General features: G+C 38.8%; 1 protein-coding gene across 1 annotated transcript in view; it reads right to left on the bottom strand.

Moving 5' to 3' along the window:
- glra3 (glycine receptor, alpha 3) overlaps positions 1-15,988 on the bottom strand; it is a 66,277-nt gene extending 50,289 nt beyond the window's left edge. The window contains exon 1 of the mRNA XM_066718138.1: positions 15,666-15,988. Within this exon, the coding sequence (XP_066574235.1) occupies positions 15,666-15,736 (71 nt within the window). The 5' untranslated portion in view covers positions 15,737-15,988. The remainder of the gene's footprint in view (positions 1-15,665) is intronic.
- Between the last annotated feature and the right edge of the window lie 933 nt (positions 15,989-16,921).

Here is a 16,921-nt window from a genome sequence, read left to right on the forward strand (position 1 = left end):
AAGTGTCACCAGGATGGTTCAAAGATCAACCGAAATTAGTCTCCACTGGCATTAGGCAATGAGATACTGGTGACAGAATCAAGTGTTAATAGTTGATCCATGATGGTGAAACAAGGTCTTAAATAAATCATATGCAGCAGACCTCAAGAAACAGGACCTAAAAGAACTCCAATAAAACAAAGCCATGAGGTTCCAACCAATGTAGAAAACATTGCAGTCATATGAGAAACCTGAACCACAAAGAATGGATACCATATTCTAGCAAAAAAAAAAAATAGGTTAGTTAAAGTTAATAACTATCAAAAAAATGCTTGCTCACACTGGAACCAAGAGCAAAATGTTTCAAATGTATTATTATTAATTCATTCTCCTAAGATTCTGTCCAGTGTTCTCACCATCATTTCTTCTTCCTCAGATCGAAACATACAACAATACAATCAGTAACATTAAAATTATACATCGTCTTTCCACAAAATGTACACTTAGTGGAACAAGTATTGGATTTAATAGTAAGCCGCTATGCAACAATCTATATAACCTTAATAGATGATGATGAATATGTTATAAAGCATTATTAATGTAGTTAGTGACCACTATTCACTCGTGTACATATTTGTTGCCTGATGACTATAACATCTTGTGCTTGTAATGGGTTAAATACATTTCCTGAAAGATCATTTATAAAGGACCATAACTACATAATACAGTTTCTGTAGGTTGTTAGATACATCATCTATTAATATCATACAGATGCTTATTAACTTCTATAGTTAATAATGTCAAACCATCAAAAATCATATTCAAATCAGTCATTCGTCATGTGACCTTTGCATTAAAATCATCTTGAACTTCCTCTATGAGTGAAATCAAGTTTAAAACAATATGTATATGCATGGAATATTATCATATTTGTGGAGGCAGACTGGATCTGTTGACTTGATGTATTGTGTTGATAAAGAGCTTAAGTGAATATAGATACACGTATTCTGCAGTCAGCACTCATTAAGTAACTAATTAAAAGCAACGTCACTGGGGTTCGCAGCTGGCGCTTCACCCTGAATGTGGGACAAGCCTTCTGGAACACGTCAAGCACACAACATATGTGAGCTAGCAAGGCCATCGGTGTGGCTGACAGCGAGACAGATGATGGTGCAGCCAGCATTAGGTCTTCACTGAGTTCCTATGATATTGTGAGCAGCAAATACAATTTTCTATGCAAATACATGACCCCAGATGTTGCCAAATTATATTACGAAGGTTTTGAGTTATTAGTGGAACTCAAGATGCTTCATTTTCTGTGTATGTAGATCTGCCTTGTAGGGTGACCGGTTCACTGAGTTCTCAACACAGGGACCATGTCATCAATGTTCCCAATATTTGAAACAAACCACTGATCTGTAGTGTTGTTTCACAAACAACATCACATTCAGATTCTAACTTCCTTAAAAACAAATCAATACAAATATTCTGAATGTCATTAAATGTTAATTTCCTCTGACCTGTTCATGTGAACCAATCAAAATCCTCCCCTGTAGACATACTCTACAATCAATTACTAAGTAGAACAGGATTCTCTCCTTCCAACAATAATGTATTTATATACACCGATCAGCCATAACATTATGACCACCTGTCTAATACTGTGTAGGTCCCCCTTTTGCCACCAAAACAGCCCTGACCCGTCGAGGCATGGACTCCACTAGACCTCTGAAAGTGTGCTGTGGTATCTGGCACCAAGACGTTAGCAGCAGATCCTTTAAGTCCTGTAAGTTGCGAGGTGGGGCCTCCATGGATCGGACTTGTTTATCCAGCAGATTGAGATCTGGGGAATTTGGAGGTCAAGTCAACACTTTGAACTCCTGATTCATCAGACCAGGCCACCTTCTTCCATTGCTCCATGGTCCAGTTCTGATGCTCACGTACCCATTGTTTCGGCAGTGGTCGGGGGTCAGCATAGGCACCCTGACTGGTCTGCGGCTTTGCAGCCCCATACACAACAAACTGCGATGCACTGTGTGTTCTGACACCTTTCTATCAGAACCAGCATTCACTTTTTCAGCAATTTGAGCTACAGTAGCTCGTCTGTTGGATCGGACCACATGGGCCAGCCTTCGCTCCCCACGTGCATCAATGAGCCTTGGCCGACCATGACCCTGTCGCCGGTTCACCACTTTTCCTTCCTTGTACACTTTTGATAGGTACTGACCACTGCAGACTGGTAACACCCCACAAGAGCTGCAGTTTTGGAGATGCTCTGACCCAGTTGTCTAGCCATCACAATTTGGCCCTTGTCAAAGTCGCTCAGATCCTTACGCTTGCCCATTTTTCCTGCTTCTAACACATCAACTTTGAGGACAAAATGTTCACTTGCTGCCTAATATATCCCACCCACTGACAGGTGCCATGATAACGAGATTATCAGTGTTATTCACTTCACCTGTCAATGGTCATAATGTTATGGCTGATCGGTGTATATTTCTTTATTAGCAATCTCAGTAATAGGATTAAGTACTGTTTGTTTAACTGGTTTTTGGAGCCCTACTTTTAATGAAGGATATATGATTAAATACATTAGATAGATAGAAAAATAAATACCTCTGAAAGAGTGTCCTCTCTCTCACTGTTTCACTCTCACAACCTCTGAAAGAACAGTGTCCTTTTGTATTTGGTCTGTTGTCCCAGGACTGTTGGCACATTCCTAAAACCTGACACGTATTAAAAAAACATCCTAACGACAGTAGCTTTGATATCCATATGGAGCAGATACTGTCTCAACATGTAGAAAGATCCAACAAAGATCTTAAATAATTTTCTTAAACCATTACTGTCATAACGGGATAGCACTTAAACAAATACCTCTTTACATACTCAACGGTTTCAGACAAAGAGCGTAGTGTTCCTTCACGTCAAGTCAGTCAATACCATGAGGCAGTTAACCCCAAGATTAATCCTTTTAAAACTTGAGCATAACCTGGCTCTGCGTTCTGCTGAAATTCCACCTGATGTGCTCTGCGTGTGGAAACACACTGCTGCCGCATCGAACGGTTCAGGATTTTCCAGCTACGACTCGAACACAAGTGCCAACAAAGCATGTGTCTCTGGTTATGAGTATCACCAGCAAAGGAGGTTCAGAAGTTATAATTATCACATATGCCGGCTAATTTCAGCACAGTGGAGCTTCTATCATCCTGTCCCCTCTCTCCCCCGGGCTAGTCTTCCTCATCAAACGGGCTATTGTGTTCGAGCTGCCATTCCCATCAGCGCTACCACCTGGCAAATCAGGATCTCAGGATCGCATGCACAGACAGGTATGGCGCGCCGCACACAAAACCATCAGATTGTTCTGCTTGAGAACGCACGTCTCCAATCACAGGTTTACATCTGTTTAACAGAGACCTCCTAAAGATGACAGTAGGTATGAGGCCTATATATTTACAGATTTATCTGTGCTGATCCACATATACAGCTCTGGAAAAAATTAAGAGACCACTCAACATTGATTTCTGAACTTGGAGTGGTGTGTTAATTTTTTCCAGAGCTGTATATATATATTGCTATATAGTGCTCTAAAATTATTAGTTTTTGCCGCTTACTGTCAGATTATTCTTCCTAGTATATACATATTGTAAGCAATGATAAGACATAAGCTATTATTTCTAAAACCTCATTCTGCTCATACAGGACAAATATATATTTTTAAATATGTTAGAAATGTGTGTGGACGAAAATGGGCTTGTTTCTTGTATAAGAAAAAAGTATATTTTAGTCAATAATACATATCTATTTATTTTATATGCAGAGGTTAACATATTTACAACTTGTTAAATAAATATATTGGTTACAGACTTAATATTTTTAATTGATATCCCATAAAAAGGGACCCCACAGTTCTACCATATATTAAATATATATATATATATATATATACACTCACCTAAAGGATTATTAGGAACACCTGTTCAATTTCTCATTAATGCAATTATCTTACCAACCAATCACATGGCAGTTGCTTCAATGCATTTAGGGGTGTGGTCCTGGTCAAGACAATCTCCTGAACTCCAAACTGAATGTCTGAATGGGAAAGAAAGGTGATTTAAGCAATTTTGAGCGTGGCATGGTTGTTGGTGCCAGACGGGCCGGTCTGAGTATTTCACAATCTGCTCAGTTACTGGGATTTTCACGCACAACCATTTCTAGGGTTTACAAAGAATGGTGTGAAAAGGGAAAAACATCCAGTATGCGGCAGTCCTGTGGGCGAAAATGCCTTGTTGATGCTACAGGTCAGAGGAGAATGGGCCGACTGATTCAAGCTGATAGAAGAGCAACTTTGACTGAAATAACCACTCATTACAACTGAGGTATGCAGCAAAGCATTTGTGAAGCCACAACACGTACAACCTTGAGGCGGATGGGCTACAACAGCAGAAGACGCCACCGGGTACCACTCATCTCCACTACAAATAGGAAAAAGAGGCTACAATTTGCACAAGCTCACCAAAATTGGACAGTTGAAGACTGGAAAAATGTTGCCTGGTCTGATGAGTCTCGATTTCTGTTGAGACATTCAGATGGTAGAGTCAGAATTTGGCGTAAACAGAATGAGAACATGGATCCATCATGCCTTGTTACCACTGTGCAGGCTGGTGGTGGTGGTGTAATGGTGTGGGGGATGTTTTCTTGGCACACTTTAGGCCCCTTAGTGCCAATTGGGCATCGTTTAAATGCCATGGCCTACCTGAGCATTGTTTCTGACCATGTCCATCCCTTTATGACCACCATGTACCCATCCTCTGATGGCTACTTCCAGCAGGATAATGCACCATGTCACAAAGGTCGAATCATTTCAAATTGGTTTCTTGAACATGACAATGAGTTCACTGTACTAAACTGGCCCCCACAGTCACCAGATCTCAACCCAATAGAGCATCTTTGGGATGTGGTGGAACGGGAGCTTCGTGCCCTGGATGTGCATCCAACAAATCTCCATCAACTGCAAGATGCTATCCTATCAATATGGGCCAACATTTCTAAAGAATGCTTTCAGCACCTTGTTGAATCAATGCCACGTAGAATTAAGGCAGTTCTGAAGGCGAAAGGGGGTCAAACACAGTATTAGTATGGTGTTCCTAATAATCCTTTAGGTGAGTGTATATATATATATATATATATATATATATATATATTTGTTCCATATGGGTGTAATAAACTCAAACTATTTTTATAATGAATATCATCTAACCACTTTCTGGACCTTCACAAATACAAACTAAGTGATGTGTTTATATAGCATAAATCAGGCTTTGACAATTACTTTGCTAATAGAGATGTATTTGTGATGCTTTTGAAAATCATGCTGTATGAGCAGGCAGCCTTGTGCACTGGTGCATACAATTCATAGCACATTATGACTGCGATAGTGAACATGTAGTCCTCAAAGCCTAAGTCTACTTTATCATGAAAACAACAACTATTAAGTGGGTGGCATCATCATTAATTCAAAACTAGATAGGCTACATTCATAACTTGCTTGATGAATGACATGAACATAAACAACGTGTACAGGATTTGTTTAAACATTAGCAACGCATATCCTCATACACCTACAATCATGTATTATACCTAGGGCAAGTAAGTTATTATTATTGTGAAATGTATGTTGTTAACAGCGCTCCCCAATCATGTCCAAGTATCTTACTGCCAGAGGCAATGGATAAAGGCATAGCTAGTCTAGTCATTTTGTCAAATTCAGAATATCTGGATCTGTTTAAATGTGTATTCCTAATTTAATATAATTTAATGTCTTTATCCATCTACACACACACACACACACACACACACACACACACACACACACACACACACATATATGTTTCTAAACCGTCCCCCTCTACCAGTGTTCAATTGTGGTGATTCACATGATTTCAGGATAAATTTAACAGTTCCTGTAGGTTCCCTGTGCTGGGTTGTGCATTTCAAAGTAAAAACTCAACCATGAGCACCAAGGAGCTTTCAAAAGAACTCTGTGACAAATCTGATGAAAGGCACGGATTAGTGGATGAGTATTAAAAATATCAAAGGTCTTGCATATCCCTTGGAGCACGGAAAAGACAATCATTAAGAAGCGGAAGGTGTATGGCACCACCAAACACTGCCGACCCTCCAAACCGACCGAGCAAGAAGGAGATCAGAGAGGCTACCAAGAGGCCAATGCAACTTTTCAAGAGCTACAGGTTTTAAGGGCCAAGACTGGTCAAAATGTGCATGTGACAACAATATCCCAGACACTCCACAAATCTGGCCTGCATGGTACTCAAGATAGCCTACCTTGAATCCTGTTTGAAGTATCAAAAAAACACTCTTCTGTAGCCTAAAATTTTGTGATCTGAAGGAACTAAAATGGAACTTGTTGGCCTACATGCAAAGCACATCACCCAAATAACACCATCCCTGCTGTGCAGCATGGTGGTGCAGCATCATGCTTTGGGGATGTTTCTCAATGACAGGGACTGGGGCACTTGTCAGGATAGAAGAGAAAATGAATACGCACAGTATAGAAAAGTCCTTGAAGGAAACCTGCTGCCCTCTGCAAGGAACCTGAAACTGGGATGGAAGTTTCCTTTCAGCATGACAATGCCCTGAAGCACACAGCCAAAACTACATCTGAAACTACAAATGTCCCTGAGTTGCCCAGTCAGAGGTCGACATAAAGCCAAGGTGCTTCCACCAAGTATTAACATATTCAATTATGATATATATATTTTTTTGTTTGTTTGTTTGTTTGTTTGTATATGTATGTATTTATTTATTTGAAAACAACGTTTTTCTCCTTAACAGTGTGAAGTATGATGTGCAGATAAGTGGAACATTTAAATACATGAATCTCTGAAGCACTGACACGCAATACATGACCAGAAATTGCTTGTAGATCACTAAAAATAGAAATTAGCTTTTGTATTGAGACTCTAACGAAGTCTGAAGTTAGCTTATTGAAAAGAATCAAGTGAGATGCATCGAAGTGTGCCAGAATGCTTCCTTTTTAAAAAGATAGGTGAGCTAAATTAATGTTTTCTCACTGTAAATCCCCCATCTTAAGGCTCTAATTCTCTGAGCTCAACCTCACCTGTGCAGTAACTGCTCCAAGGATGTCAACGTGAATTACATTCTAGCAAGGCCAACCTGGCAATGCTTCTGCTACCTACCCATCCTAATGCGACTCCTGATGCTCTCCTTCGGGATTAAGAGTTGTCTGCTTTGCAACAATCACTAAACCCAGGCTTTCTCTTAACACAGTTTTGACCAACTGCTCCCTGATTTCCCCAATCACATGTAGTGTGTGTGTGTGTCTGTGTTTTATATGTTTGAAACACCAAGTTGCAAATGCCAAAAGTTTTCCTCAATGATTAAATCTAGGACATGCATGTAGATGTCCAAGCAACTATGAAGGGGACATTGCGTTTCAATAGATATTGTTCACATTGTTATTATTTACTTGCGTCAAGAGTTTGGACCTGGCAATCCTTGTACACCATAGTCACCATGATAGGTTAATCAAGATGTCCCCAAACACATTAACTGTGTCAATCCACTACTGAAAACTATACTCCTCTATATACTCTGCATCTGTTATTGATGAATTCACAGACCTTTCTTTGAACCCTGCTATGCCCTAAGGAACCACAACCTTCTGACCCTAATCTCCCCCGTGTGTTCTCCTTCAAAACAATTTATGTGTCCTTTCCTCAGAGCATTGATTCACATTATTTTTTTCAAGTGACCTGAGATACAGGGGTTGTAATTTTGCCATTTTAACCTGCTCCACTGCCAAACTGTAAGATCAAATGGAAATCTTGCAACATCTCAACAGATGCTATCAAATTTGTCTCCCCACCATGTATCTCTTGCCTGTGTATTTACACAAGTCAAGTGCTCAAATATTGTGTATCTGTTATTTGCAACAAACTAGAACCAAATGCCTTCTTCCACACTTTCAGTAGACTTAGAAGTAATGTGACTAAAAAGCAACAGCATTACAAATCTGATTCTCTCATCCAACGAGAGCTCACACCCATGTCATTCATCAAACTATCGTATTGACTGGACACAAGTGACAGTGAATACATACAACACAGTGCAATTAATAGATATCAATCTGCTCGTGTGTGTCTTGTGTCTGCAACTATAGCAGTTGATAAGGTTGTGTTGTAAAATGGCTTTTCTCTTTTCCAAATAGTTTTCTAAATCTCCCTGGTATTGAATAATGGTGTCCATTCTCCAGGCATGTAAAATGATTGCTATCACATGTATAAAAGGAAAGAAAATAAGGCTTAATCCCAAAAGATGTATTGAGGTAAGAGGCCAAATCAATATATTTTTAATGCTTTTAACATTATTGTTTTCTAATTGTACTACATCTACATCTACATATATATAATGATTACCATTTCTCTCTTTGCATTGGTCTGCATACTTTCATTAGACATAAGTCACACTGAGGAACAGCTGCAAACAGCTATGGCCTATGGGCATCTCACCAGTGTGACAAGCAGAATCGTAGCATATGCACAGGTGGATAAATGGGATCGCCGCTTAGGATAAATATGGAACAGGTTTGAGATTTCCTACTCTTGCATTATTCTGTTAGAGCTGCAACTTACATACATTCAAATAATGCTGTAGTTTATTGGTAAAACCCTGGTTTGGGGAAGCTGTGTTGTGGTTTCCATTCCAATCGATCCTAATTGCTTATGATAATTGAACCCTCAATTGCACAGTTATCTTAATTATTTTTATTCAGTTTTTCCTGTCCTCAGTCCGGAATAGTTTGCTACGTGTCAATAATATGTATATAATGATATAGTTCAATACGTTGCTCTGTTAAACCTATGCAAACAACACTTAAAGGAAAGAAGAAAAATTGTACAGTTAGGGCTCAATTATTGTAAGCAATTAGGATTGATTGGAATGGATTGGATTTTCCCAATAAACTATAACATTATTTGAATATATGGAAGTTGCAACTTTGATAGAATTATGCAGGTGTTGGGAATCTCAAACCTAAATGCTCACATAAACAAGAGGGTTAACGTAGTACAGGGTTAATGTTATTTTCCAGCATAAAATTATATTCTTTTAAAGTTGAAATTCATTGTTTGATCAAGAGCTCAGGTGGAATAAAAAACAGACAGGAGACTTCTAAGACCATGACAGAGAAATGCTGGTCTATAGTGACTTTAAATGTATATTCTTTGAAAACGAGAAGTACAACAAAATGTTTCAGTTCACTGCAGGTTGTCTCTGTAGTTCCCAGGCTTGCATCGTCTCCCCACCGAGTGTTTGTGAGAAACCTGACGTGCAGTGTCTTCTGATTTGATTCTCACCCTTTTGATGCAGTGTGACTCAAAAGTCCCTGAGCACCTACCATAGACAATCAGTGCATACAAAAACATTACACATGCATAAGTTACAGTGAGTGTTTGAAGATGGCTCCCACGTGCTTTTAGACACATACAAAAGCTTCCATAGGCCCTGATTTCCACTAGTCTTGGGTTACCCTACCTACAGTAATACTGAGCAGTCCAGGACTAGTGCTTATCTTGGTCTGTGAAACCAGCTCATGGTCAACAAAAGGCAGTCCTCATGGTCTCCTTGAACTAAGGAAGCCATCTCAAATTGCGTTGGACACCCATTTCGATTGAATTGAAAACAAGTCCAGTGCCTATTTGCATTTCCTTTTGCATTTTAAAGTGCATTCCCTATTTCTTCTTACATTTCAATGTGTACTTGGAACTGTTACATAAGTCTATTTCTTCTGGTACTTTTATATACTGACTGGAGTATATAGTCAGTATATACTGACTATATACTAACTGGAATAACCTTTGGGTATTGCTTTAGTGTACCTTCAATAAGAGGGTTGTATTTATTATCTATTCCAATACAAGCAGCACTAAAGGCATGGTTTAGTAGCTGTATCAGGGATACAAATTCAGAACTATGATAGAACATATAAAGATTAGAGTTCCCCATGGCGTCTGTAACAAACACGCTATTTATCACTGCTGTCTGCTCTGCTCTATTCCCAAAATATGTTCAACAATATAAACAACGATATTTATGATTTAATTGAATAACCCGGTTATAAATTGAAGCCAGTAGTGTTTTAATTTCTCTCGTGTATTAGCAACAGCAAAGTTAACAATATATTTAAAAAACAAAATACATAATTCATTTGCATTTTTATCATACAAAAGAGTTTAAAGAGTACTGTAATGCATGTGTGTGTTTTGGTAGTTTTTCAATATGTAAACATTCTATAAATTAGTATTGTGGTCTTTCTGTCCTATTACTTTTGATAGAAGCTTCTGGAGCTCATGCATATTCAGTAAGTAGGCTTTAGCTCTTGACGTATGTAGAAAATTATACAATTCTCTTGATATGGATAGATGGTTAGGGATCGGTTGAGAGGAATTCCTCAAGATAGCTCCAAACACTAATACACAATCAGTCCTGTGTAGAGAGCTGTTCAAGTGAATGCAACTGGAAGTCTGAAGGAAATGAGGAACTGCAAAGACAACCCTTGATGGAAAAAGCAGTAATACCTAGCAGAGAAGTTAAATATTGCTACAGCCAATAGTGATACTTTGGAAGTTCTCATTTTCATTTTGGGCTAATCATACCATTTGTATTTGTTCATTTAATAAGTGAATAAAGTGAACTACTTAAACACAAACGGTTTGGTAAAGGCATGAGGGTAGCTCAACATTTACTTAAACAGACTTAAACAGATGCTAAACACCCCGGCTAGCGATCGTTTTTTTTGCAATACAATGCAACAAAACCCATAATATTCAATTTAATTAAAGTGTAACAGCAAGAGATATCAAAAGACTGCACAAAGTTAATTTAGTTTAATTTAATTAACTGTGTGCACAACAATGCTGTTCACCACATTTCCTTCAGTGTCACCTCTCTGCCTGAGTACTAAACCTAGTTTCTTCCCCACGTTTGAAACAGATATGAATTAAACACAGATTCCAACCAGCATATAACCTTCATTAAGTGGTGATTTTGTGTTACATAACAAAGCTTTTAGGATAAATACTGCTACTAACCCCATAGTCTGGAGATATTTATGTTTTAGTCTGTGTGTAATTAATCTATAGAAACAAATTAATATTTTATTCACATACATTCATAATTATTTAAAAGGTCTCCTATTTTCTATAACATACTACTAATTTACAAAAGCAAATGCATAAGAGCTATACTGTGATAAAAAAAAAACATATTTCTAATGACACTATTAGATAGAGAATAGAAAATGATATGGTGTTGTAATGCAATTGTATTATATTTATATATCAAAAGATGTACTTTTTAGTCAATATTTTTATCATATTTTCTGTCCAGATGTAGTTTTTGAGGATTTGTTCCCAAAGCACATTTTCAATCCAAATGGCAGCTGAATTGATTATTTAGTACTTAAATAATTTAAATAATTTCTCATTTACTAGTGCCATTCATTTTGCTGTGTGTAGTTATCAAAACTAGCACAGGGACGGATCCACTGAATTTTTCCAGCTCCAGAAAAGGAGCCTGGAATTAATATTCACGGCACAAGCACCGCGGAATGCATATCACACACAAATGCACACTCACGTTAAAAGCAGTGAAGAGGTTGTGATTGTTAATAGATTGTATTGTTTTCCAAATCCGCCCCTGCAGTTGATATGACTGTTGTGTCAGTCTTACTGTTGTCTTTCACATTCCTTGTCACCTGCCAAATTTTGCATTTCTCTCTGCAATTTTGCATGACTCATAAATAGCTTAATGGCTTTTTCTCAGCCGCTACAAAGCAGAAAAGATACAGCTATGCCCTGATCTGTTTCCTGATGGACCTTAATCTCCAGCGACGGTTCAGAATCACATTCTTCATTGAAAGCCCCTTCTCCGCTGATATAATATTCACTAAGCACTGCTCTTCCATCATTTGTATTCTCGGTTGGAAGTTCATACACTATTACCAATGGGGGGGGTGTAACAGAGCAGGCAGTAGGAGAATAGCTGAAACATGTCAAGTTGCCCAAAGTCCTGACCTCATTCTCATGGAAATCCTTTGGCGTGAGGAGGAATGGCGACTCAACGGAGCACTAGAGACTGTGCCATTAGCATTCCTCTGGCCATTTTGCAAGAGGTCTGAAGCGGCCATTAAAGCCGAGCGTGGGCCTTTACCCTGCTAGGAATACATCTTGCGCAGCTGTCTTGTGCCATTTGTCTCATGTTCTAATACTTTTGGTGATACAGTGAAGTTTCCTGCAGGGCTCTGGATCTAAATTATGAATCATCTGTGAGTCACTGTGCTGGATATCAAGGACTATGAAGTCAGCAGATCAGTGCTACAGTACCACTTTGTAGTGTATTGGTTCACACAGACATAATGGTGTATTTATAACCGTTCCAAATTGCTTCTGAGAATGTGGAGAGGAGCAAGGGATAGCAAAGTAAGCGGGGAACCTGTTGAGTCAGTTAGGGTGTTTTATATGATGTTTTAATGGTGAACATAAGACCTTTACATCCCACACGTGTTACAGTTCATCAACAGTCTTGGTTTGCAATCAAATTAAATTAAATTAAAAAAGACACGTTATTATTCTGTTGAACTGACTGAAGAAACAACATTCATTTCAACGGTTTTATTTCTCAGCCAGGCACTGCACACACATTATGCCCCGCTTTATTTATGTAGTGCTAGATTTCATTTAACTTCATTCTCGAGAGGGTGAGTTCATTTCTCTGCTGTTTTCTGAGATACAGTTTCCATCTCAAATGGCTTTGGAGTAAAAATATTTCTGCATTTAAATGATAACTTATGCATGAAGGCAAAAGGTTCAGTAATGCAACATTATTTTGTATTAATTTATTTGGACATGCTAACAAACTATTCCCACAAAGCAACTTCTGATTAAACTTCACCTTATAGTTATAGTTCACATAGTTGACTGGTCCGTGATTGGACTCTACTATTTAAAAAGTCGAATTATTATTGACTACAAATTATTATGATCTCATAAATGATTAAATCTCAATGTAATCCAGAGGGAGCCAAACAAATCTATTCTTAGTGCTTATTCTTTTGAACCTTAAACTTTAAACATATGATTTGTGACTATTTGTGAATATCATTGTGTTGCTAAATGCATAGTTCTCCCCATTGAAATCCCATCAAGCCTGGCAATACATCAAGCACAGAAAACCCACTTATTCAAATAGGGGTTGCAGTTTTGCCAGGGCCTATCCCTAAACACAGGGCACAAGGTGGGAATGAAAGCACAGTACTGCTCCCCCTGGACACGGCACCAGGGACAATTTAGAGCACCCAACATGCCTAACCTTCTTGGAAATTGGGAGGAATTGGGAGCACCCAGAGAAAAAACAAAAATCAAGAACCGTGCCAGTATGGTCTTACAGACTACCTTTATATAGAGCAGATGACCTCTGAGTCTGGAACAATCCATTACCAGTAGAGACAGATTTACCCCCAAAACAAATCTATCCCATTCCTTATACAGCACTTTTAAATTGACGGCTTTTTAACTAATTGACGCTTGTAACGACCAAAATCTAATACAAACAATATTAAGCACTGCCTGCTGATCCCTGTGCCCCCCTCCTCCACTGATATTGCTGTCTGTGAAAGGATATTTAATTCTCTGCGTATCAACACTATCTAGTGGGAGGGGACACTTTGTTAATGCTCTGTTCTAACGTAATGAATCAGCAACGCACGGGCATTTAATTCTGCAGAAAAATTGCTATGTTGATCCCACAATTCATTTCTCTGTCACTCCAGCAGCCGTAAGGGGCTAAATTAAAGACATTAACATTAATTATATCTGTTCACCTTTAACACTGATAAGGTTACCAGTGAGATGTAACTAGATACAGGCTATATCTTCCTCCCATAACCGTGGGGTATTCATACAGATTCATTTTGATATAATGTGCCTGTTTAAGTAACAGATAAAGTATCGGGGTTATATCTGGCAGAGGTATCGTCATCTATCATAAATGTAATGTCACTCAAGATATTGTCAGATATCCAAATTGCTCTTGGATGGATTTATTTGATTGTATTTATATATTTTTACATTCGGTGTAAATGATGGGTAAAGGTCTGGTCTTAACTGCTCAATACTGTCCGTGGTTTTTAATCTGGTAAACATGTAGCATGTTTGCGTTGGCTTACTTTCAGGTCTTAGCTAAACAGTTCATGACAGTGGACTCGGTAAATACAGTGCAATGGTTTATACTTATCTGTGCATTTTGCTCACATCTGATGCAACGGTAATCCGACCAAAACGTGATTTCTGTTACGCAATGCTTTTGACTTATATTTTGAATTATTTAGCATTTATTTGCATTGATTTATTTTTAGCAGTAAACGATCTTTATCATTGTTTTTATTTAACTGGTGTTGAACTTGTTAACGTTTATATATTTGTTCATTCTCAATCACGATAGTGGAGAGAGAGAGAGAGAGAGAGAGAGAGAGAGAGAGAGAGAGAGAGAGAGAGAATGGTTGACAAATAAGAGCAATGCACTTTATATATATTTCTATTCTGTAGTGAAGCATTCGCCCAGAATCACTTTTTGTCATCATTATTATATTTATTTAATATCCAAGGTTATTTCTCCGCCACCGATACGATCCATCATGCAATAGCATTACATTACATAACAAATACATCAGAAGTCAGTCAGTAATTATGCATGAAAGGTGCGTCTTATTTACCTGTTATATCATCGAGCTACGCATTAGTTAATATTTTTCTTTAAAACAGATTAGACTGGTTATATTCGCCATGTAGGCTACTAAAGAAAGAAACTACTTTAAACAGTAATTGTTGGTATGAGGGTCAGAATAAAAATATGTGCATCATCAGAGACAGGATAGTTTTCCAGCCTCATAAACACATTGGAAACGACGAGTAGCGGCTCTCGGAGGAACGGGGAACAGCTCTATAATTGCTGAATCGTGTACCACAGTCACGGCGCTTGGACGTGAATTAAGCATTGTATGTCACCTGTTACATGCCCCACAGTGTATTGCACGCCGAATATGACTCCTTACACGAAAACAACGGCGTTAAAGATGCATCTGTTCCCTGAAAACTGCAGATAGTTACAATCAGTTACCTGAGGAAGCACAGAATAACTTGCCTGAGAGGTTTGTATCTATTGTTGAATTTATAAACGCATTATCATAATACAACTGTGAAATTACTAATAACTATATATATATATATACAGTCATACATTCATGCATACATGTATCAAATCATACATAAAAAAACATTTGCGTATTAAGTCATACTTAAACACGGTCTTCTTTACACAAGTCTATGATGCCATGTTATTGTGCTGTGGTTGTTTTTGCTATTTTAACGGTGTCTGCATTACGGCGTTTAAAACTAATAGATTTAAAGTACTTTCCTTTCCTTTCTATTTCCCGTCTGCTATTAGTGTTGCTGTTGTTTGTGTTGTTTGACAATGAAATAAAACTTCATATTGATACTCATATTTACAAACTAAACCAAAGCGTTGCTAAAGCGGACTGGAGCAACAAACCCATTCTGAAGGCAAATTCCTGAACTACACGTCCTTACCTCAATAAAACGGCGATTTCCCAGGCGAAGAAACCCCACACAGCCACAGACTGCAGCCTTGTCCCCGTCATCTCAAGCCTTGAAGTGTGAAGACATATATGAGCGGAGCGGGACAGAAATCTCTCGCAGTCCAGACGCCGCCGTCACTTCAGGACCCCGGACAGCGCCATCCACACCCGCGTCCCCACGCAGCGTTCAGACCGGCTGGAGAACCACGACCGCCGGCTACATGTCAGCCGCGGAGCAGCACACAAGCGTCGACACACACAGCTGGGGACCCAGACGCACCAGGAGCCGGAGAGTTTCCCCACACACTCACTCACTTCTGCACGCCGGAGAGTTGTGGAGCCCGCCCCCCTTGACTAAGACACGCCGAGTGACACGCCACCCCCCCACTCGCCTTATAATACTGTGAAGGATGCGCATATGCAAGAGTGCGGTCGTTGTGAGCATTAATGCTTCCCCCCCCCCACCCCTTTGAGTTGTACTTAGCACTTCGGAACAGAAGAAAGACACGCAGCGGCGTTTGGACTGGGAGAGTTTGCTTCAAGTGCCATGCTTGTTGGGTCCAGGCATCAGTGCGCACTGGAAAACAGTGATAAGTAAAGTTGTGGCAATAATATAAAAAGAACCACCAGATAATTGCCCTAGTAGCTATTTATAACCCATGTCGAATAACACAGAGACGAGATACTCTAGACTGCTTGGAATAGTTTCCAGATATACTATAATGGATGCTGTAAATATATAAATACAAGAAACATAAGAACACTTACCCTATAATATATTACGTCATTATATGTTCAAAGTAATTTATATTCAAATTCCTTTATATTATATGGTATAGTATAGTATATAACATTAAAGATACAATAGTTTTTATTAAGTCTGAGCCTTTGAATACAACTTTGTGTCCAATGTAACGCTATCAAAGGTTTTTGACGTCTGAAGTGCTTCATTGTGTTTTCAGACAATGCCTCTCTGTTGTCAAAGCCCTTGGTGACCACATGAGAAGTGTCACTGTCCAGCACCTTCATATACAGTAATCCTATTATTTGCAGGACAAAGCAGCACTCTTAAAAAGCCCTGGACAAATGTAACTCCCCGTTTCACTTCCCTGGTCTGTTTTGGTGGGATATGTTCAGATAGCAAAGTAGCTCCTCTCCTTTTCAGCAACTCATGCACACTCTCCCCGATAAACGGTATCTACCCATAATGAGAGCAGCCGCAGAAAGCTGTGAAGTTGTTAATGTATG

The sequence above is a fragment of the Amia ocellicauda genome, chromosome 12, assembly GCF_036373705.1.
Source record: "Amia ocellicauda isolate fAmiCal2 chromosome 12, fAmiCal2.hap1, whole genome shotgun sequence".
Lineage (NCBI taxonomy): Eukaryota > Metazoa > Chordata > Actinopteri > Amiiformes > Amiidae > Amia > Amia ocellicauda.